Source organism: Melospiza melodia, chromosome 19 (assembly GCF_035770615.1).
Source record: "Melospiza melodia melodia isolate bMelMel2 chromosome 19, bMelMel2.pri, whole genome shotgun sequence".
NCBI lineage: Eukaryota > Metazoa > Chordata > Aves > Passeriformes > Passerellidae > Melospiza > Melospiza melodia.
The window spans coordinates 9052834-9075417 of NC_086212.1; the positions used below are offsets into that span (position 1 = coordinate 9052834).

Sequence of the window (22584 nt, forward strand, 5' to 3'; positions counted from 1 at the left end):
AGCAGATCCTGCAGAGCTGCCCAGCTGGGAATGCAAAAAGGACATTGAGCCTGTGGTTGGCAATAGGGAAGGGGAGCAGACCCCTGCCTGCCCAGCACCCAAACCCACAGGGGTGGCTGAGCCTGGCCCAGCCCACGTGGAGCTCGTGCCTTCCCCAAACAGGTGCTAGCAGCGTGATGTGAGTTCCTCACTGTGCCTCAAAGCTGTGAAAATCAACTCATTCTTGAAAAGCTCTCCAGAAACACTGCCCTGTCCCCATGCTGGCTGCTGCCCAGCTCCTGGGGCCAGGGAGAGCCCAGCTCTGGAATCCCCTGGGGTCTCTGAAATCCTCCCTGCCGGAGCAGGGGTTTTGAGCTGAAGCAGGGAGATGCTGCAGAGCGAGCACAGCCTGGCTGCCCGCTGGCAGCACAGAGAGCCTGGCAGTGCTGCCCGCCCTGCCAAGCAGTGCTGCAGCCTCCTGCTCACCGTGGGTGTTCTGTACAGAAGGATGATGATGATGATGGCAGAGTTGAGCTCCCAAAATTTTGCCTTGTCCCCCTGTCTCAGGCGCGCAAGGAGCCAAATGCTCCTCTCTCCCTGGTTCCCAGTGCAGGGCAAGGGCTGCCCTGCCAGGGTGAATCCTCCAGACCTCTCGTGTTGGAGCAGGGCCCCTGTGATGCAGAGTGGAAGGGCCATGGGTGGGAGGGGAGGCAGCTGAGCCTGCCCATATGCTTCCTAATGGGGAGCAATAGCAGCTCTTCCCGGGAAGCTCGCGCCGCACCATCTGCTCTGTGCAGTACCTTCTCTTGCAGAGCTTTTTAAAGCTCTAACTTCCCTTCCCGAGCACTCTGCGGTGGCTGCTGCTTGTGTGCAGGCTGGCTCTGCTCTGAAATCGCCTCAGAACAGGTTGTCTGAACCTTCCACACCGAGCAGAGCATCCCAGGCAGGCTGAAGCCAACCAGGCCTCCAGGATCTGTGCTTCCATGTAAAAATAACCAGGAAAGGTGGCTGTGAATGGCTGCAGTGTGTCCCTGGCATTTGCCCTCATGCTGGGCACTCACTTGCCCTGAGGGTCTCTGCTCCTGGACTTGGGCTGGGTGGGATGCACTGCCCATGGTGGTGTAGCTGCAGGGCTTCCACAATCCACTGCTAATCCCATGGAATATCCAGAGCTGAAAGTGACCCACAAGGATCAGCAAGTCCAACTCCTGTCCTGGCACAGGACACCCCAAGAACCCCACCCTGTGCCTGAGAGCATTGTCCAAATGCTTTTTGTGCTCTGCCAGGCTTGAGGCTGTGACTGGGGAGCCTCTTCCAGTACCCAAACACTCTGTGGTAGAAGAACCTTTTCCCAATACCAACCTCAAACTTCCCTGACAGAGCTTCATGCAGTTCCCTGGAGGCTTATCACTGGTCACCAGAGAGCAGAGCTCAGCACCTTTGCTTCCTCTGAGGTGTAGTGTCCCTCTTGTAGTGATGTGTCCCTGTGTCCCATCCCTGTGCAAAGAAATTATTGCTGTGCACAAAAGGCCAAATCCAAGTGCACCTCTGGACCCCTGCTCCCTGTTGGCCACTCTGGCCAGCTCTGTGAAGGGAAATTATGGCTGTGCTTGGCTTTCCAGGACCAACGCTGCTGGCCACAAAAGTTTTTCCAGTGGGATCAGAACTGGCCACAACGCTTGAGTGCAGCCTCCAGCTGCCAGGGGATGGCAGAGGGAGGTGGGTGCAGAAGCCTGGGGAGTGGTTCCCGGTCCCAGCAGCGCTAAATTAAGGCTGGATGTGCCCCATGGGCGTAGCTGGGGCTGAGGGGGAGGCTGGCGGGGCCGGGGATGCGCGGGCGGACGCCGTGCGCAGATTGATGGTGCCAAGTCACTTCAGATATCTCGGCTGTGTTTGTGCGAGGCTCTAAATAAAACCGACAGCCCTGGCGGCTGCCTGCAGAGGGAGGGAGAGGAGGAGGAGGAGGAGGGGGAGCCGGCAGCGGGTCCTCCAGTGTGCACCCAACGCTGTCCTCGGGGACCCGGCCCAGTGTGCAGAGTGATGGTGCGAGCTGTGATGCTGCGTGGGCTGGGAGCTCCTGCTCTGCAGCGCCTGCCCCGTCCCTGCCAGGGCGGAGGGCACAGTGGGGTGGTGCTGGGAGCTGCCAGCATCGCACCTGGCAGCCCAGGTGCCTGGCCTGGCTGAAGTGCCCCTGGGCCGTGTGAGAAGCTGTGACAGGTGCAGGCAGTGGAGAATGTGTCCTTGTGATTCCCGTGGGAAGGACTTGGTGTCAGGGAGAAGCAGGGCGGTGCAGGGACACGAATCCCATGGATGCTGACACCCCGACAGCCTCTTCCTCAGCCCTGCCCACCACTACAGCTGCCTTGTCCTCAGAGTCTTGCTTCTGCCTGCTGCAGGCTCCCTCGGAGGGGACATCACGGGGATGTCCCCATTCTCCCAGTGTGCCGTGCAGGAATCTCCTCTCCCTCCCCATCCACCCTGTGCCTGTCTGTGCTGCACCAATGTCCCCTCCTGGCCCTGAGCCCCGTGGGCCAAGCTGATCTGTCCCTGTGGCACCACAAAACACTCCCTGTGCCTCTGCCATGGGCTCACCTGTCCCTTGGGAGAGCACTTGGGACCCCAACGCTTTGTGCTGTTTGTGCCTCTGCCACGGGCTGTCCTGGCTCAGCCCAGGTGGCCCCTGTGTGGTCAGGACCGCGAAGGCTGTGTGTGCCCCTGTCCCCAGTCCCAGCTCGGGGATGCAGGGCTGTGTATTGTGGTCCCTGTGTGCCCCTGTCCCCATTCCCAGCTCGGGGATGCAGGGCTGTGTGTTGTGGTCCCTGTGTGCCCCTGTCCCCATTCCCAGCTCGGGGATGCAGGGCTGTGTGTTGTGGTCCCTGTGTGCTCCTGCCCGCATTTCCAGCTCAGGGATGCAGGGCTGTGTGTTGTGGTCCCTGTGTGCTCCTGTCCCCAGTCCCAGCTCGGGGATGCAGGGCTGTGTGTTGTGGCCGTGCCCAAGCGCTGCCTACACCGGCAGCCTGCGGCGAGTGAGCGGATCCCCAGCCCCCATCCTGGGGCCGCGGAGCCGCCTCGCTGTGCCCCGGCGGGCAGGGACCGGGCACGGCGGGGCTGCTGGCGGCCGGTGCCGGGGTTCCCCTCCCAGCCCACCTTAAGGCAGCCGCACACCGGGCTGACCGGAGGACTCTGCCCCGGGGCGGGCGGGGCTGGCTGCGCCCCCGCCGCGGTGGGAAGCGGCGCCGCACCGGGGCTGCTGGGAGCCGAAGGGGGTCTCGGAGCTGGGGCCGGCTCCGTCCCTCCCCGGTACCACGGCAACGGAGGCGGCGCGGCGCGGGGGGAGGCGGCTCCGCGCGGCACCGGGGCACGCGCCCGCCCGGGGCCCCGCCGCGGCGGCCCCGTCAGCGGCCCCGAGCCCGCTCCGGTGCCCACGGGCGCGGCGGGGCCGCGGGTCCGTGTCGGTGCGTGCGTGTGCGCTGCCCGCCCGCCGCGGGGGGAGAACGGGGGGAGCCCGGCCTCCTTCCTCATTTTGGGGCTGAGAAGGGCGATTTCCTTCGCCAGCTGCAGTTCTGCTCTTCTTGCCTTTTTTTTTTTTTTCCTTTTGCCTTTTTTTTTTTTTTTTAAAAATTTGTTTTATTTATCAAACCCAGCCGCCGAGCCGGGCGCGGGGCCGCGCTCTGAAGCCGCGGGCTCCGCTCCCCGCACCGATGGAGCCGCATCCCCGGGATCCCGGCCGCGCCGCCTGGGCATTGCCGTGCCTGCTGCTGCTCGCCCTGCCCGGTAAGCCATGGCTCCTGCCTGCCTTCCTGCTCCTTTCCTAGCCCCGTTCCCCCCTTTCCTTCCCACCCTGCCGCCCTGCTCTGTCCCGTCCTCCCTTTTCTCCCGCTGCTCCTCTCCTCTGTTTTGCCTTGTTTTCCCCCCTTTTCCCCCCCCTGCTCCTGCCTCCTCTGTCCTGTTTTCCACCTTTCCCTCCCACACAGCTCCTCTCCCCGCTCTGCCCTGTTTCCCCCCTTTTCCCTGCTCCTCTTCTCTGCCCTGTCCCCCCCTTGTCTCCCTGCCCTGTCCCCCGTTTGCCCCGATCCTCTCCCCGCACACCTCCGGTACCGACATGACGCCGCCTCTCCGCGCACGGTTGCTTTGACCTTTCTGCTGTGACCTAGAGAGCGGCGGTGGCCGAGGGGCTCCCGCAGGGCCCTTGCCTCTTCCCCAACCCATCTTCAAGGCAGGCAGACATGCCCTTTCCCAGCGAGGCAGGGAATTCGGCAGGGGCATGAAGAGGCATGTTGTTCCCACCCATTTGCGAGCACCCCCTGCCAGCTATGGGTGAGGCAAAACTCAGCAAGCAGCCGGAATTCCCACTTGGAGATGGTAGTGGAGAGGGCATGGGGAGGCTCGGTGAGGGCTGACAGTTTTCTCTGCCAAGAACTTGTTTTTCTTGCTGCCCTCCTGCTTCACCCCACAGCGGGCTCTCAGCTGTTGGGCACTGAGGCGGTGGAATTGCAACACCTCTGGCCGTGTAGTCCTGTGTAGCCTCAGGGTGCCCCAGACCTCCCAGGGGTTCATGGCTCCACCAGTCCCTTATAAAAGCTGGGGGACACTGCAAAGGACCAGTCAGAGTGTGCCACTCTTGGCTGTTTCCCTTGCTGGCAGCGGGAAGTCTCTCATCCCACCAGGAACCAAGCCCTGTGCTGACTGCTGCTTTCAAGGATGCTTCCTTTCTAGGGTGTTTCGTTTTGGGTGATTTCGAAGGAATTGCTCTCCCTGCCAAAGAGGGATGGGGTTTTTGAGGCAAACCTGCAGCAATAATGATGCATCTTCAGGAGCATCTCGCTGCTGAGCTTTCTGCTTAATTCCAACCCCATCCCTTCCAGCCAGATCCCACTACAAACAGCCCAGCCCAGGTTCCGCGGGGGAAACCCACATTCTCCCGAGCCCATTGAAATAGTTACCATCAAAGCTTTGCTTGGGCAAAGAGTTGGATGCAAACTTGGGTAGAAAGCAAATGCTTTCAGCACAACGCTCCTTGCTTTGAGTCGCCTGATCACAACTGAGAAGAGTTGGCCCCAAACTGAAAACTCAGGCTGCCGAGAGCCAAGAAGGCTTTGGCGGTGAGCGCAGCTTCCCAGTGAGCCACTGTGATTTCCTGCGTGAAAGAATAGCTCCAGTAAAGCTCCTGAACTTAATTAAATGTGGTCTTGGAGTAAGAACCCCATTTCTTTGAGCCAGCCATGGGAAAAAACCACCCTGGTGTTTTGAAGTGGTTTGCATCCCTGATTTTAGGTGCAAACGTGCACGTCTTTTTTTTCCATATGGCGAATCCCTCCTGGGCCGTGGCTCAAACTGAGCTGAACTCCAGCAGAGTTGGCCCAGGCTCCCACTGCCGGCTGTTCTGACAGCTTCTGCAGAAGTGAAGGGGAAAAGGAAAGGTCCTGGAGGAGACCTTCCTGTGGGGCAAAGGCAGTGAGATGTGGGAAACCAAACAGCAAAGCCCCATTGAGGAACTGTGCCCTGCAGAGCCCTTCCAGGCCGGTCTGTCCCCACAGAGGGTTTCAGCTGTGCTTCACAGAGCCTCTTCCAAAGGGGAATTCGGTTTCCTGCTGGGGCTCTGGCTCTTGGGATGAATTTCTGCTGATGCTGGAGGAGGGGAGCTTGGAAATGGAGGCTGCCTGTGAGCTGAGGCTTCCTCTGATGTCACGGATGTGAAGCACAGCCTTTACTACAGCCCTCCCTGAGCGCCCTGGGGTCTGCTCAGGGCTCAGCAGCTATCCCCAGGGCTCTCCTTGCCTTCCCTAAACAGCAGATTCCAGGCCTTTTATAGGCAGCACCTGTTAGTTTCCGCCCCTGGCAGCCCTGCTGCAGGTGAAATTCCAGCAGGATTATTTTGGGGTTCCCCTGCCCGATGGCCTGCTCCTTCAGTGAGTGACTGTGGGGCTTGGGATGCCGGTGACCAGCTGCACGTTGTTTCTGGAGCACGCAGCCATCCCGGAGCTCCTTACCCAGCTCCTTCAGAGGAAAAAAATCTATTTTTACCAGGAAGCATCCAAGCAGCCTCTCCTGAATTAAACCCCGGCCTCTTGCAATCTGTTCAATATCAAATACTTCAAAAGGTGGAATACAGAAAAAAATGTGTCACCGACATGGAAAACTTGCACTGCAGCGAGAGCTGGGATTATTTTGCTCCCAAATTAAACTGAATAAGGGGAAGGAGGCAGGCTCTGCTAGATCGTGCTCCTGCCTCTGCTCTGGGCTGGAAGTGCTCTGGGTCTGCACTGCGAGGGTGCTCCCTCCTACGTGGGAACTGTCAGGTGATGCTTTTCAGGGCTCTAAAACCCTTGGCTAATTCTGGAGTGCAGGATAGAACAGATTACAGGGTCAGAGCACCTAAGTTCCCCATGATCTTGGGGGCAAGAGGATCGTGTTCCAATTCCTAGTGGTTTGAAATCTAAGGAAAAAGGTGTCATCAGGCAGCAGGGGAGAAGCAGGGAAACAGTGAGAAATTGTCGTGTCTCATGTTTCTGTGGCCTGAAGCCCCTGAATGTCCCACTCCTGGTGCACAAGCACATCGTGAGCTGCTGGGAGAGAGCTTGGCTGGGCTCTCACTCCCACTCCCACTGGGTGAGCACCTCAAAAGGGGAAGGAAAGGGATCAGCTGCATGTGAGGAGAAGCTGTGTTCCGGGAGAAAGAGGAAAGAAGCTTTGGTGGAAACTTTGCATTTTCTAACTAATGTATTCTGGGGTTTTCTGCCAACTTCCCCTTTGTGTTTTCCCTTTGGGGTGGAGGGGTGGGAGCATTGCTCTGAGCTGCTGCAGGGTGTTGGGGTCGTTCTGAGCAGGAAGGGGTCAGGCTGGTCCTGGTTGGGGTGATGGATGCAGGCAGGAGGTGGAGGAGCCAGGTCTGGCTGGCACTCCTGCTCCTCAGCCAGGAGCTGCTCCTGGTTGGGGTGTTTTGTGGTGGATCTGGCTGGAGCTTGTGTGTCATAGAGCAGAAATCAGAACAGGGTGGTCTGAGCAGAGCTGGGTGAGGGTCTCTGAGGCAGCAGAGCAGAACATGTGGGAAAATACCCCAAAGCCCCATTTCAGTCCTGTCTGAGGGGCTGCCTGGAGCCTCATGGTGTGACTCTTGTGCAGTGACCAAGAGCTGCCAGTGAAGCCCTTTTTCCCCTCCATCCTCTGGGAGCAGCAGCAGTCAGGAAAGCAGGAAAGCACCTTGCATCCTATCCCTGGACACCAGCACGCTCTGTGCCTGCTAATCCCTGCGCAGGGCAGGCGGGCACGCTGCTGCCCCGGTGAGGAGGGAATGTGAGCTCGGGCTGTGGAATGCATACACACCTTCCACTTGTGGCTGCAAATCTGCACCCTGGGAGAGATCCCTGCTGCTTGCAGGGGTAAATCCCTGCGGCCCCAGGAAGGCAGGACCCTTGTGCCAAGGTGGTGGGGAGCCCTTGCTGCCCGCCAGCCACAGGCAGGGCACCCAGCCACGCTCAGCTCAATGTTCCACTGCGGTCAAGAAATGAACTTTGGAGTTGAGCAGTGCCCACCCTGAGGCTCTTTGGTGTTGGGGTCAGCTCTGGGGCCCCAAAGCAGGCACTTGCCCAGCTCTCCCCCTCAGCACACCATGTGCCTCATGGGGAGATGGGCAGATGGAGAGAGGGAGGATGAGGAGGAGGCACTTGGCTCGCTCAGGTTGGGCTGTGTGGGGCCGTGCAGGCAGTTCTGCCCAGTGCAGGGGACCCTCATGGGGGTAACCACTCCACAGAAGTTGCTTTTGCAGAGGGGAGCAGTGAGTAACTCACTCATCACAGGGCACAGAGTGAGTGGTAGGGGTGGCCCTGGCTTCCTGCTCCTGTGGCCGCACATGGGACGTGTCCCTTGCTGTGCTGAGTGCCACCAGCTAATGAGCTTTGTTTGCCCAGTGTGGTGGAGCCAGTGCTTGGTGTTGTGGCCCCCTGGGTACCTGGGAGGGCTGGGGGTGCCAGTCTCTGTGCCTGTGACGGCCTGGTCCCTGCCTGTGTCACATCCACGTGCAGTGGGTTGGCATGAGACAGATGATGTGATGATGCTTCTGTGCTTGTGAACTTCCTCTGGGTGTTTCTCAACCATTTCTTGCAAAAGGTCTCTCGGCAGCAGGAGATGGAGAAGTTCAGGAGCTGCCACAGAAGCAGATCTGGTGGTGTTTGCCCCGTGTCAGTGCTGCATTCAGCACTTGGAGTGCACGAGGCCTCTGCTCCAGGGCTGCTCCCCACAATTTTGGTGTCATCTGAGAAACACAGGGCTGTCCTGCAGGTGCCCAGGGCACCACTGCTCAGGTGCAGGACCAAGGCTCAGAGTCAATGACTCATCTGGACATGACACAAACCAACTCTGTCCCTCTGTGCTTGTTTTGTGGGAAAAACTTGTTCGCATGTTGAATGCTGCTGGTGCGTTAACCCTGACATGGCTTCAAAGGGAAACACCAAGGCCTGAAGGTTTTGGCTGAAAATGCTGTGGACTGATGCCCTGGGCAAAAAGCCTTTAACTGGGGCAGTCTGGAGAAACTGCTCCTGGTAATTCTGACCGTGGAGATTGAGTAATTCCACACACAGTGCAACACAGTGAAAACATCTGTGGGTACAGCACATACCGCTGTGAGTCAGGAGGGATTAACAGCTGCCAAAAATCAGCTCCGGTCTCTGTGACAGCCAGCTGTGGCCAGAGGGGTCAGAGCAGCTTGTCCTGCAGCAGGTCCTCCTGGGAGCATCCAGCCAGAGATTATCCTGCTGGGTCCCAAGGGAAGCCCTGGCACGAGTTGCTGTCCTGGATTTCCCTGAGAGGAGGCTGTAGCCAGGTGGAGGTCATTCTCCTCTCCCAAATAACAAACAACAGGACAGGAGGCTTCAAGTTGTACAGGGGAGGTTTAGGTTAGATATTTGGGAAGAGTTCTTCACTGAAAGGGTAAGAGAGCTGTCCAGGGCGGTGGTGGGGTCACCATCCCTGGAGGGATTTAAAAGATGTGTGGATGTGGCACTTGGGGGTCGTGGTTTGGTCAGGGGCTTGGCAGTGCTGGCTTAATGGTTGGGCTCAGCGATCTTAGGGCTTTTCCAGCCTAAAGGATTCTGTGATTCCATGAGTCTGCTGTGAGGGATGTGGGGTGCTGGTCCGTGTGCTCCCCGTGCTGCTCAGCATTACCTGCTCAAACACTGAGATCTCTGTGTGACTGTGACACTGGTTCTGGGTGCCACGGCCACCTGTTACCAGCAGGTGGATCTAAATTGGTTCTCTCACTTCTCTCCCCATGCAGCTTTAAAAAATGTTCCTTTAAGCAGTGACCAGCACTGAAATCTTATGTGAATTTGGTTGCTATAACTATATTGGCATAGGAAGCACTGACAAAATTAACCCCTGGGTAACCCATGTGTGTAGTGAGGGTTATCTGGGATGTTACTGTCTGTCTGTCTGTGCAGGGAGGTGTGGCACAAGTGACTGGATTAGGGGCCAGTGGTATGGAGATGCTCCAAAGGTGATGTCTCCCTGTGCTTGCTGCTGAACAGGAACAGCACCTGCTTGGCTGGCATTGGTGGGGGATTGGCTGTGCTCTGCTGGGATCACCGGGACTGGGATTCCATGCAGAAATGAGACAGATTCAGGATAGAAAATGCAGTGTCACATTGGTGATGGGAGCTGGCTCTTTGGAGCACCTTGTTTTGTGAGCTTCTTTCTCCTGGCTGACAAAGCCAGGTTGCTGTGGGAGGCAACCCAGCGTGCTGGAGACACGGGCAGCTGGGATGTGCTCCATCTGTACAGGGCTCAGCACAGTCACCAAGCAAAGCTCTGTCCAGCTCTGCTGCCAAGCCCTGCAGGCAGAGCAGTGTGGCCACAGCCCATCACCTGGGGTGCTCAGCCTGTCCCGGGGCTGGGAGAACCGTCAGGAGTCTGGATGTGTGGTGCCAGGCAAGACTTGGTCTCTTTTTTCTCTAGGTGTGGATGCCCAGGCGGGTCAGGGCTTCACTCTGCAGCAGCCCCAGGCCAAGGTGACGGTGACAGCGGGGGACAATCTCACCCTGATCTGCACTGTATCTGGAATTGCTGGACCAGGTTCTGTGATGTGGCTGAAGGGCTGGGGCAGTGGGAACAAGACTGTCTATGACCAGAATAACGCGGATCCCTCCTCCCGTGTGACGGCGGCAGTGCCTGGGTCTGACACAAACTTCACCATCCACATCAGGAACGTCCAGCCTGAGGACATGGGCACCTACTACTGTGTCAAGTTTGTCAAGGGTGCCTTTGGTGCTGATGAGGTGTTTAAGCATGGCAGTGGCACCGAGGTGACTGTGCAAGGTGAGTGGGGCTCCTGGAGCAGCTCCTGCTGGGAACCACCCAGCGGGCTCTGCTCAGCTGGAGCAGGGATGGGGAAGGGGCTCAGGGCGGCTCCAGGAGAGGATCCCATGGGCCATCCCCGTGCCCTTGTGTGAGACTCTGCTCCAGGCAGGCCCAGGGCTGGGCAGGGGGCAGAGCCTGGTCTGAGGGCCCCGTGCTTCTCCCCACAGCCAAACCCAGCCCCCCGCTCGTGTCCGGGCCTGAGCAGAGAGCGAGGCCGAACGACTCAGTGCCTTTCACCTGCACGACTGGAGGGTTCTTTCCTGACAAGATTGACGTGAAATGGTTCAAGAACGACAACTCCATGACGGCTCAGCAACCCCAGGTCACTCAGTCAAGGATGAAAACCTACAACATGTCCAGCACAGCGCAGGTGACCCTGCAGAAGGACGATGCCCGCTCGCAGATCACCTGTGAGGTGACGCACCCCACGCTGCGGGCCCCGCTGCGAGGGAGCTTCCAGCTCAGCAGGGTGCTGAGAGGTGAGGGCTGGGGGCTCGCATGGGGGTGCTGCTCTGTGGGGCTGGGGTCCCTGGGAGGAGGGCAGGGTGCCCTGTGGGGCGCAGCAAACACCGAGCTCTGCCTCTCTTCCCAGTTCCCCCCAGCGTCAAAATGCGCGCTGAGCCGAGCCCCGCTGAGGTGAACAAGACCGTGGCCTTCACCTGCCTCCTGAAGGAGTTTTACCCAGCTAATGTGTCCATTTCCTGGCTGGAGAATGGGATTGAGATAAAGGGGCAGAACCTCTCCGGGCCACGGGAGGTGTCCCGGGGCTTGTTTGAGCTGAGCAGCCGCGTGGAGGTGCAAGCGACAGAGGAGAAAAACGGGTCCACGATCACCTGCAGGGTGGTGCATGATGGCCAGGCCCCTGCCAACGACTCAGCCGTCCTGTTGATCTCCAACCCAACCCTGGGGGGATTGAGCAACGAGTTCCAGATTAATAAAGGTGCGTCAGAGCTGCTGGGATGGGGTGCCTGGCAGGGTGGCTGTGTGGTGTCACCCCTGAGGAAGCTCAAAGCCCCAGTCAAAATCTGGTTAAAGGACCAAATCTCCATATCAGGGGTCTGGGGGATGTGATGGTGGCAGGCACTGAGCTGTCCCCCTTGGTCCTTCATGCATCACTGGGCCAGTCCCAGTTGTGAGGCTGCTGGTACTGGGTGGTACCACGTTCCTGGGCCATGGTGACCTTTTTGTTGGTGTTTCAGATGATATGCTCATCTACATCGTGGTGGGTGTGGTCTGCACCGTGCTGGCCCTGCTGGTGGCTGCCATTCTGTACCTGATCCGGACCAAGCAGATCAAGGGTAAGGGAGCCAAGTGTGGGGCAGGGAGGCAGCTGCTCCCAGCCCCGTTTTTCCTCTCTTTCCCATATGTTTCACATTGCCCCATTGGACAATAACTCCTGGCAGTGCAGCTGCAGGTCCTTCCCAGTGGGGTGATGGATAGAGCTGCCCAGGTTGTTTGAGGCTGCAGGGTAAACTCTGGCTGGTCTAAATCCTGCCCTGCACCTCCTGTGCTCCCCCAGGAGCAGTCCTGAATGAAATTGATTGAAACTCCAGGGAATTGCAAGCACTTGCCTCTGGGAAAAGATGTGTCCTTGTCCTTGAAGCAGTCTCTGCATGTGTTCTCTGTGCCCAGGGAAATGGGGCGTTTATCTTGTTTCCTGAATTATTTTTTCCCTAATTTTTTCCTTCTCTTTCAGCAGGTAAAAGCTCACCGTCTGCCAGGTGAGTGCAAATCTCTTCTAGTCACCAGGTAACCTGTGGGTACTCTGAGCTGGATACCTCCAGTCCACAGAGTCCCTCAGGACTGGGACAGAGCTGTATCCCCAAAACTTGTGAAGGGGAAGGCAGGAGCACAGTCTCTGCCCATCTCCCCAGCTGGGGTTCTGGGGATTTTTTGCTTGTGGTGGGGCTGAGCAGAATGGTGGGAGCTGGTCTCTGGCCAGCAGAGAGGCAGCTGTACCAGCACAAGCCAATGTTCAGGACCTGTCTTGCTGGGTGCAGCTGTGAGGACCTTGGCTTGCATCTGACCTCCATCACCAGGGAAAGGGCAACAGGACCCTCCATCCATCTGACTGTTCTTGTCCCTCCTTCCAGGTTACATGAGCCAGAGAAGAGCAGCGAGGCCACGACCCAGGTGGGTCATGCTGGGACTGGGGAGGGAGGGTGGCTGGGAGCCACTGGAGATGGCAGTGGAGGGTGGTGGTTCTCAGTGAAACATCTCAGTGTCTCCACTCTGTGGCCAGAGGTGGAAGAGAGGCTGCCCCAGGAAGAGGATAGCCACTTCCCAGAATCTTTTCTGCCGTCACCCTCCCTCCTCCTCCTCCTTCTCCTTCTTCTTCTCCTTCTCCTCCCAGTAAAGTCTGGGTTGGTGCTGCCTGGAGAACCAGCTGTGCGATAGCCAGCCAGGCTATTTGTGGAGTTATTTTGCATTTGGTGACGCAGCTACGAGCGAAGTCGTGATCAGCAGCAATCTGTCCATCCCACCCAGGCTCTGCCAGCTCCCACGTGGGCATCACTGGGCAGTCTGGCCTTGCTGGGATGCAGTGGCTTCAGTGACAGCTCTGGAATTGTGGCAGTGGTTTTGAAGCCAGAGCAGGGTGATGGGGTGGCTCACGATGTGAAGCTATAGCATGGGGTAGAGCATGGCTTCAGGGTGGTGGCTGCTGGCATTGTTCCCCCATAGAAGCAAGGCTGAGGTGCCCCAGGCCGAGCTGCAGTGGGATTGACTCCAGAACAGGGCTGTGGGTCCAGGGGCATCGTTCTAGAGGAGGAACTCTTGGTGCCTCACGCAGGAATCCGACCCCAACAACCTGACCTACGCGGACCTGAACTTCGAGAAGGAGAGGAAGAGCATCCGGCGGATGGTGGAGATGAGCCAGCAGTCGGAGTACGCCTGCATCCAGAGCAACCAGGCGCCCAACGGCGACGACAACCTCACCTACGCCGACCTGGACATGGTGCACCTCAGCAAGGCGCCCAAGCGGCCGGCCCCGCGCCCCGAGGAGGCTGGCTCCGAGTATGCCAGCGTCCAGATCACCAGGAAGTGAGCAGTGGCTGCAGGGACCCCCTGTCCTGCCGGGAACAGCTCTGCTCCTCCCTAAGACTGTTCTCTTGGATGCAGCGGGAGCGATGTGAGGATGCGCTGCGGTACCTGTGTTTTAGGATGGAAATGGAGCCCGCAGTACTTGTGGGGGTCTTCTCCCATCCAGAGAGACATGATTTTTGGGGGCAGTTTGGTCCTGGGGCTGCCAGCTCCATCCCTTCAGGACCCCCATCAAGGGTTGCTCAACCTCAGTGTGCCGGGTTTGCCCGTGAGCAGATTCAGCCAGCGGAGCTGCAGCCCCTTGGGAAGCTCCAGCTGGGCTGAGGGGACAGGTACAGTGCCTCCACACCAGCTCTCATGGGGATGCCCCTGCCTGGCCCACGGCTCCCCAGGACCAGCAGGGCCCCCACACTGCCTTCTGGGGCTCTGCCACCACGCCTGGACACCAAACTCTGGCTTTAAAGGAAGGACCCGAGTGTCCGCCTCTCTTCCCAAGTGTCCCTTCTGCGGGACCTCTGTCTCGCCACAAGGCCAAGAGGCTGGAAGGCCAACGAGCCAAGGCCCCCGCCCTGCCATCCAGGGGAGCTCCAGGTCTGGCTCCTCAGCACCAAGCATCCTCCTCATCATCATCACCACCTTCCTGTGCTCAGCCTTGCCCTGCCCTGGGACCCACCAGCGCTGCCCCAGGCTTGTACAAAGCGTGCGAGGGCCCCGCCAGCCTGGCTCCCCCCGGGAGCTCCCCGCAGGTACCGTGTAACATGTTTTGACTGTTTGACATGTAACTGTTAATTTTTAGAGCTGAAACCCCCAATGTTTTGTGTTGTACGTGGGTGTACTGCTGTGTACTTAACACTAGAATAAGATGTGCAAAATTAAGACCGAGGCCTCAGTAAAGAATCCCCCAAACCCTACAGAGTTTATAAGAGACTTCTATGCTCCCCCCACCCCAGCTCTGTCTTGGGGGCCAAGCAGGCTCCCCCCAGCCCGCCCATGGGGACAAATGTCTTCCCTGTGCCCCCTGCCTGGGCCACCCTGTGGAGTCTGACCCTCTGTTGGCTCCTGCAGCAGTGGAAGTACAGGGGGCTTGAGGGCACCTGGGGTCCTTGGGGGTGCTTTGGGAGCAATGTGACTGCTTGTACAGACATTTTTTTTGTTGTTGTTTTTTCTTTTTTTTTTTTTGCTTGCAAGATATTTTTATAATAAAAGTGAAAAGTCCTGTGCTGCTCCCGCACATGAGCGTGTCCCTGTGCTCAGGGGGGTCACCTTGGCCCTGGGGCTGCAGGGTGGGCTTGGGGGTCTGTGTGTCCTGCAGGGAGGAGGAGAGGAGGGCTCGTCCTGCACAGCCCTGTTGTGTGAGCTGGAGGGAGGGAAGAGAAGGCAGGAGGTCAAGGCTGGGATGGGGGCTGTGGTGCTGGTTCCCCTGGGCACCATGAGGGAGGGGAGCAGTGCACCCCATGGGCAGGGAGCTGAGCTGGGGTGCCCAGACTGGTGTGCAGGCAGGCTGGCTGCTGGCTCCAGCCTGTGCTGTGAGCTGAGTGTTCAGGGCTCTGCAGTGACCTCCCCCCCTTTCCCAAGCTGGAGCTGGTGCCTGGGCTGTGTCTGGGGCATGAACTGTCTCGCCAGAGCCAGGAACTGCCATGTGGGGCTACAGAGACACTCAAACCCAGGCTGGGTTTCCTCGGTGCTGAGCTGCTGCTGGAGGGGTCACTGAGCAGAAAAGGGACAGTTTGCCCCCTGCCCTCAGCACAACTGCCCCTTCCCAGCTGGGCAGCAGTGGTGATTCCCAAGGGAGTCTCCCCTTGCCAGCACCCTACACACCCCTGCAGCAGGCTGAGCATGGCTTGCTCAGCTGAGATGGCTCTGTCACCCCCAGGATATGGCTCCAGAGGTGTGTGGGGTCCCACATTCCTTTTGGCCCCCATGGCCCAGGAAGGACACCACCGTGTGCTGCCTGCAGCTCTCACAGCCAGCACCCCTGGCCCATCTGGGCACCCCAGTTTGGGGTGCTTGCTCTGCCCTGCAGAGCACACTCAGCACCCAGATGGCTTCAGCTTCGTTGGCATCTGCCTTTTATTGACTGCGGGGGGAGTTGGGTGTTGGGGCTTGGGGCTGACCCTGCCTCTGGAGTCGCTCTTGGAGGGGGAGCCCAGGGGCACCAGGAGGGTGCTGGGATCGGTGGGACACTGTGAGAAGCTCGGGGTGGGGAGTGAGGGCTGGGCTCAGCACTGCTTGAACACCTGGTGATGGTGCTGTGGTTTCACCAGCCACCTCTGCCCGTGGCCTCCCCGGTCCTGCCCTGGTTCATCCTTCCCAGTGCTCGGAGCCCCCTGCCCTGTAGCTCAGCTCTGGTGGTTTGCAGACCCTGCTGTGCTCCGGCAGCCACGGGAGGATGGAGGATCTGTGTCCCCAGCAATACCCCCGGGAACCCTGGGCTGGGCCACAGCCACTCCACCAGCAGCCGGAGTGGCACTGTCCCCTCCTGCACACAGGATGGGCAGGTGAACCAGAGAGGGACAATGGGACGGAACTCACGGTCCCCTGAGCGAATGAGGCAAGGGTGACACCGGGCCGGGCAGGGGACAGGGCTGGGGGCGATGGCACGGTCGGGGTGGCAGTGGCAGTGCGGGGAGCCATGCCTGGCTCTATAGGTCTGAGACCTCCCCTGAGTAGGCGCTGGGGTCCTCGTCCGAGCGCGTGGTCACCTTGAACTGCCGCCGCAGGAAGCCCCCGTAGCGCTTCTGATTGTCCCACTTGAGCTTGGGCCGGATGCGGCGCAGGAAGCCCCCGTAGCGCTTGTGCAGCTCCGGCCCCTCGGCCCCCGTGGGCTCCTCGTCCCCATCCCCGTCCCCTGCCGGCCCCGGGTAGTCCTCGGGGGCCGCTCGCTCGCCCGGCTTGTGGCCGAAGCCCCCGGACTTCTTGCTGAGGCCGCCCTTGCTGTGAGCGTTCTCGCGGAGCAGGGACAGCAGCTTCGCCTTGGACATCATCTTCATGAAGCCCCCGTAGCGCTTGGCCGGCGCTGGTGGCAGCTCTGCAGCGCCCAGAGCCTGCTCTGGCTCTGCCTCATCCTCCTCTGCCTCCTGTGGGGATGGCTCTGTCCCCTCGGCCAGGGCCACCAGCGGGGCCAGGAGCGCCAGCGCCTTCCTGCACATCTCCCACTCGGGGCCGGGTGACAAGGAGCCCTGGCATTCCCACAGGCACATCTGTAAAACAGCGGCCACAGGTGCTCGGGGTGAGCCCCTGCCTTCCTCCCACCCCACCCCGAGCCCAGGGGTCCGTGCCCACCGTGCTGCTCAGCTCGGTGAGAAGCCAAATTTGCACAACCCCAGCACCCTGGGGTGCCCGTGACCAGCACACCAGGTGCCACCCAGCTCTGCCACCCTGCACCCGTGGCACTCCACTGCTGTGGCTCCTTGGCTCACGTCCCCGTGGGGCTGGCACTCACCAGGGGCTGGACGCTGCTCTCGGCACCGCGGCTCTGGGCTGCGCAGAGGGAGCACTGGGTGACACAGTCGGCAGATGCCACCGCAGACAGGGACAGGCAGAGTGCCAGCGCCAGTGCCCGCCGTGCCATCTCGCCCTGCAGACGCTGCCTGGAGAGGGGAAGACAGCACAGAGCCTGTCACCATCCCTGTGCCAGCTCTGGGGGCCATCACCACTCCAGAGGCACTGGGCACCTACCACCTCCATCTGTGAGCTGCTCCTGGGATCATACACAGGGACCTGTGCCTGTGCCCACTTCCACATGACTCACCTGTGGGTGCTGCTCCCAGCAAGGACACCACAGGATGGGACCCCTTACCCTGGCTGCAGCCTGGTCCTTGGCACAAGCCCAGAGCCATTGCCAGCCCCTGGTGGGCACCAAGTCAGTGTGGGCAGGACCACAATATTGCATCTCGTATCTCATCTCATCTCATCTCATATCTCAGTTCCTCTCCATCTCTTACCATACCATTAAAAAGAAAAGTCCCTTTTTTCCCCCAGCACTGGGTTTCTCTGTGGTTGCCACGTCTGCATGGCGCAGGCAGATGAATCACCAGCTCTTCCCCTTGGCCCTGGGGAAAAGAGCCCCAGCAAACGGAGCTGTGGTGGCAGGTGGATGGGGGGATGCCATGGCCCAGTGTGGACTCACCCCAGGCTGTTGTACCCCACACCAGGGCAGCCTCATCTCCCCTCCCTCCCACCCACCAAGTCTGCTGGGCTGGTGCATCAGGAGAAGGGGAAAAGGAGGACTCTGGGTTCCAGCCTACCTGCAGACCACCATTGCCATCCTCCAGATGTTTGAGAGCCTCTGGCCTCTGTGGATGGACGAGGACACTGTGCTCAGCTGGGAGAGGGGCTCTGCAGGTGGCAGTGCTAAACCTGACCCTGGCTGAGGCTGGAGGGGCCCCTGCCAACCCCAGCAGCAGTGCCACAGGATCACGGTGCCACTGGGACCATGATAGCCCTGGAGTAAGAGCCAGCCCCAAAGGGGTGCGCTGGCTGCAAACCCCTGCCCGCCTCCATTGCTGCTTTTATCTAGGGTGGGTAAGGCATGACCCAGAGGGATCTGTTACACATTAATGACGCATATTAGAGACTATTGTGCTCTCCAGCAGTAGCAGCTAATGTACTGTAATTGGTACTGATGAAGAATTGTTAATGCCACAGTATTAATTCATGCTGGATTAAAATTTAATTTAAATTATCTGCACCATCGTGTGTCGAGCTGTCTGCATTCCTTGGCTGCACAGCCAGCAGCTCCGTGAATCCTCGCAGTGCCCTGGCAGTGTGGCAGGGCACGGGATGGCAGCTGCCCAGGACGGCAGGGGCACGGTGGGACCTCAGCCAGCCTGGACTCTGACACGGGGACAGTCCCTTATGGCATCAGGGCCACCGAGACCGCAGAGAGGAGCGAGGACGTGCCCGCCGCACAGGTAGGTGCCAGCTGCAGCTCCAGGGGGAATGAAGCTCCGACAAAGAGCTGATAACTGCTTCGCCGAGCCCCGCCGGGAACCTTTTCTTTCCCTTTCCCCACCCGCTCCCTCCCTTGCTCCTCCGCTGCCGGTGCTCCCGTGGGTGCCGCCAGAGCAGCACACAGGGACGGCACCGGGCACGTTCCCATGCTGGTTTGTCTGACACCGCACAGTTCAGACCTCTGGCATTCCAGACACGGTGTGTCCCATCCCTGTCACCCTGCTGCCGACCGGGGATTTCATGGCACTCAGGGGAGCTGCAGTTCCCTGAGCACGGCGTGGCCAAGGACACCCTGGGACACCCCACTGCAAATGTACCGTGTCCAGGTGGTGCCACAAATGTCCCAGCAGTGCTCTGTCTGCTCCCGGAGCTGGGGTGAGGAGGACTGGCAAAACGGGAGCAGGAAAAGGGGAAGAAAACAAAGGGCTTTGGACAAAAGAGGAAAGAAGCAGCGGAGAAGAAAAAGCGAAAAGAACACAAAGGGAGGAAGAAGAAAAGCAGAGTTCGAGCTCAATCCTGCGTTACCTGCAGGAGCCCAAGGCTCCGGAGCCTTTCTTCCTGCAGGAACACCTTGCAAGGACCATGGCAGGGTCTGACAATGCCAGCATTGAGTCCCAGCCTCTGTGGCCACTCTCGGCACATCCTACCTGTACCAGGCGCCTGCTGATGTCCCTTCCTCCCCTGTCCCATTTCCACTTCAAATACCAGGCTTTGCTTTGGAAAACCCCCAAGCATCATCCATGCACCCCAGGGGCCAGTTACAGAGCTGGTGACCCAAGGAGGGATGAGGAATCAGGACTGTGTGTGCTGGACAGCAGAGACTGGCCCCATCCTGACTAACCTGTGATTATACCTAACAAAGGATGTGAACAGCTCTCCCACACTGAGCAGATCCCTCCTCCCACACAGGTCCAGTTTCACAGGTTTGGGTCCTGCACATAGATCTGGTGGAGAAGAACAATCAACCTTCCAACATCTCCTTTCCTCACCTCCAAAAATTTCCTGGAAACACCATCAGGACAAGGCTTCTCAAAAAAGCTGGTAACTTTTGGAATAGAATCACTCAAGCACTGCAGCCACACTGCTGCTTGAACCAAGAAGGGGGAGAGAGAACCCCCCATCCTCTCTGCCCACTCCCTTTGCCCCTCCAAGCCCTGGGTGATTCTGCTGCCAGGATGGCAGGCACAGCATCAGCACAGAAATGAACCCCAGCAGAGCTCTGGACTGCTGCTCACGGGCTCTGAAACCACTCAAGGGACAGGAGGGACCTACAGCCATGTGGAAGCTCCCCAAAATATAACACAACTCCAACCACAAGCCACTCTCAGCAGTGCTGTTCTTAAACTGTTGCTTTTTGGGGAGCAAGAGCGATGCCCTGATGGTGCCCTGGCAAGGGAAGGGGGATGCCACCCCCGGCAGCCCTACCTGCCGCTGCTCCCCGTCCCGCCGAGCACCCGCTTCGCCAAGTCAGGACGGCTCGTGGCCGGTGGCTGTCCCTCCACGGGCGTCAGGCTGCGCCAGTCATCGGTGGCAAGGCCACACTGGCAGGTGGCCCCGCGGTGCCGCCCCGGTTGCCCACCGGACTCGCCGCCGGCTGCCTCTCGCCCCGCTTTTATGGCCACGGAGTCTCCTCCTGCGGCGGGGCCCGGCTGTGCGCGGCGGCAGAGCCAATCGGGGCGAGGGAAGCTGTGAATAATCAGCCCCGCAGCATCCCCGCCACCTCCCCAGCAGGCTCGCCCGCACCGCCGAGGCCTCCCCGCAGCCCCCGGCCGCCCCGGGAATCGGGGTGCGCATCCCACTACTGCTCGGAGACATCCATCGTGCCCTGCCTCGGTCCTCGGGGCTGAAACGCCTGCCCCAGACAAGGAAGGTGGCAGAGGACCGGGATGGGGTCTGCGTGCCTTCCCGCACAGCTGCGTCCCAGAGGGGTTTGGCTGCTGGGGGTGTGAATCCCCTGGGCACCGAATTCAAATCATGTCCAAGAAGGGTGGAGGGGGACAGGTGAATCCCTGACCTGTTCTCACGCTGCTCCCCAGGCTGGGGAGAGGCACTGTCCTCAAGTGAGCCCATCCAGAGCTGCAGGAAGGGAGAGAGGGTCTTCATGCCCCGGGAAAGGGATGTCCCAACCCACCCAGCCTAGCTGCTGTCAGTGAAAAAGCCTTTGCATAGAAACCCCCCAAGCTCGGCAATGCCAGGGCTCAGAGCCAAGCTCCACATCTCCCTGAACCCCCTCCTCACGAGGGCAAACACTGAGACGAGCCGAAGAGGCAGGGGGAGCTGGGTGGGGGGAAAAAGACACCCCTACTTTCCCCACTCAGCCCTGATTCCTGTTCTCACACATTTCCAAGTCTGATCTGGGGATAAAGGCGAACAGCACTGGGGCAATGACGGGCAATCCCCGATCCCCTGCAGCTCTGTCCCACTGCACCATGTCACAACAGACATGGGGGACGGGGGTCCGAGGTGCAGACCCCACAGGACATCCTGTGCTGGCCCCCACACCCCGGAGGGTGCAGACACATCCCCTGCGCCGCTGGCAGTGCAGCCAGTCCTCTCGCCTTGAAGATGGAGCTATTTTTATCGGAGCTCAAGAGGGATGTTTCCCAGCAACCTGCTGTTCTCCCGGCTCGAACACCAGCTGCTGGACCTGGTGCCCCCCTTGCTCAGCCCTCCCAGCACTGCTGAGGGAAGTGGGGGCCATCGACACGGCTGGGACCCTCTGCTGGGCGCCCGGCAGCCACGGCAACCTGTGCCCGTGGTTCTCTGTCAGGGCTGGTGATCGGGTCCGTCGGCATCCTTGAAAAGCAGGCGGGACCCCAGGCTTTTGTCTGGAGGTGGATTTTAACTCATCCGGGCTGGGCTGTGCCAACACGGAGGGGCCAAGGGAGCAGGGCAGACCCCGCAGCCCCCTCAGGGCCAAGGGAGTAACCCACCCCTCCATCCCTGGCGCTGCAGCGAGGGCGGATGGAGCTCAGGCCCCGCAGGGGCAGAGGGCGGCCACGGCCCCGCCTCGCTGTGTCGGGCTGTGCTGGGCTGGGCAGGCACAGAACAAAGCTGAGAAGAACAAAACGCATCTGCAAACCACCACAGCACCCCGGGCGAGGGGCTGTGGGCAGCCCTCGGGCAGTTTAACCCTTGCTGCTGGGACTGATGGCCGTGCGGGCACCACAGACACGGCGGGGTGGAGCATTTCTACACCAAAGCCAATATTTTTATATCAATATGTGTAAATGTATATATGCACCCAGCGGCCTGGGGTGCAGTCACCTCCCCGCAGAGGGTAATTGCACACGAGGGAGATGTGTTAGAGATCGAACAAATCCCCAGGACGCAGAGGGAAAAGTCGTTTGGAATGAGGCTCCTTCCCTTTGCTCCGCGTGGGAGGTCGAATTACTCCTGTCCCCAGAGCGAAGTGCCACCGATCCACTGAGCTGGGTAAGAGGGTCCTCCACGGGTCCAGGGCGTGGAGGGTGACAGGGTCCCCCGGGAGAGGAGCTGGAAGCCAGCCCACCCACCAGCAACTCAACTTAATATTCATCTGTCTCTTCCTAATGGGAAAGTGTCTCTGAGTCACACTGACATTTCCCTGGGACAATGGTAATTAAGTACCTGGGTAAGTGAAATGTGCGGTAATAGAAAAGTTAACTTTTCCCAACTACATGAGTGAAAGGCGCGTTCGGCGAGGAGGGGGCCGAGCGTGCCAGGCACCCGCGGAAGCAGTGGGAGTTAATGCCAGCTGGCGTCACACGGCGCTGCCACTCTGTCCCTGAGCCCCCAGGCCCCCCCGAAGGACCCTGCCCCGGAGCAGACAGGGCTCCCCATGCTCTGGGGCGCGGTAAATCGCCCCTGCAGCTGGTACAAGCTCTGCCGAGGCTGTCCCCGAGCAGGGGGACCGCGACCCAGAGCTCCGGCGGGAGCATCCCCAGGCGGGCAGTGGCTGCGCTGTGGGTGCTTCAGCACGCTCAGCTTTATCCCGTTCAGGGACACGGCTTTTCCAGAAACTCCCAAAACGCTTGCACGCCTGCCTGGCCCTGCCGTAAGCAGGAGAGGGAGGCGTTCAGACGAATTTTGCGGGACATGGGGAGAAACACCGCGGTTTCTGCTCCAAACCGCCCGCGGAGCTCCGATCCAGGGAGCCTCCGGCGAAGGGAGCCCCGAGCAGGGGGCGGCCAGCGCTGCCCAGGCGGGCACACGGTGACCTCCCTGCGTGGGCAGGAGGCACAAGTGCCACTCCACGGCGGTACGAGCAGCGGCGCTCTC

General features: G+C 59.9%; 2 protein-coding genes across 4 annotated transcripts; one reads left to right on the top strand and one right to left on the bottom strand.

The window, feature by feature from the left end:
• Positions 1 to 3407: 3407 nt before the first annotated feature.
• Positions 3408 to 14602, top strand: LOC134426981 (tyrosine-protein phosphatase non-receptor type substrate 1-like). 2 transcript variants are annotated; one of them, XM_063172404.1, is made up of 8 exons: positions 3408 to 3753; positions 9928 to 10287; positions 10497 to 10808; positions 10922 to 11269; positions 11529 to 11627; positions 12029 to 12050; positions 12423 to 12462; positions 13121 to 14602. In XM_063172404.1, exons 1-8 carry the CDS (start codon positions 3681 to 3683, stop codon positions 13373 to 13375), a joined length of 1509 nt encoding a protein of 502 aa, XP_063028474.1. In that variant the 5' UTR covers positions 3408 to 3680; the 3' UTR covers positions 13376 to 14602. The 2 variants fall into 2 exon arrangements, with proteins under 2 accessions (XP_063028474.1, XP_063028473.1); XM_063172403.1 differs by having other exon boundaries at positions 3410 to 3753; positions 12026 to 12050.
• Positions 14603 to 15423: 821 nt separating this feature from the next.
• On the bottom strand, positions 15424 to 20275 carry PDYN (prodynorphin). 2 transcript variants are annotated; one of them, XM_063172411.1, is made up of 3 exons: positions 19750 to 20275; positions 16814 to 16961; positions 15424 to 16571 (listed from the first exon to the last, which is right to left on the bottom strand). In XM_063172411.1, the coding sequence occupies exons 2-3, from the start codon at positions 16940 to 16942 to the stop codon at positions 16014 to 16016; spliced, it is 687 nt and encodes a 228-aa protein (XP_063028481.1). In that variant the 5' UTR covers positions 16943 to 16961; positions 19750 to 20275; the 3' UTR covers positions 15424 to 16013. The 2 variants fall into 2 exon arrangements, with proteins under 2 accessions (XP_063028481.1, XP_063028480.1); XM_063172410.1 differs by having other exon boundaries at positions 17619 to 19839.
• Between the last annotated feature and the right edge of the window lie 2309 nt (positions 20276 to 22584).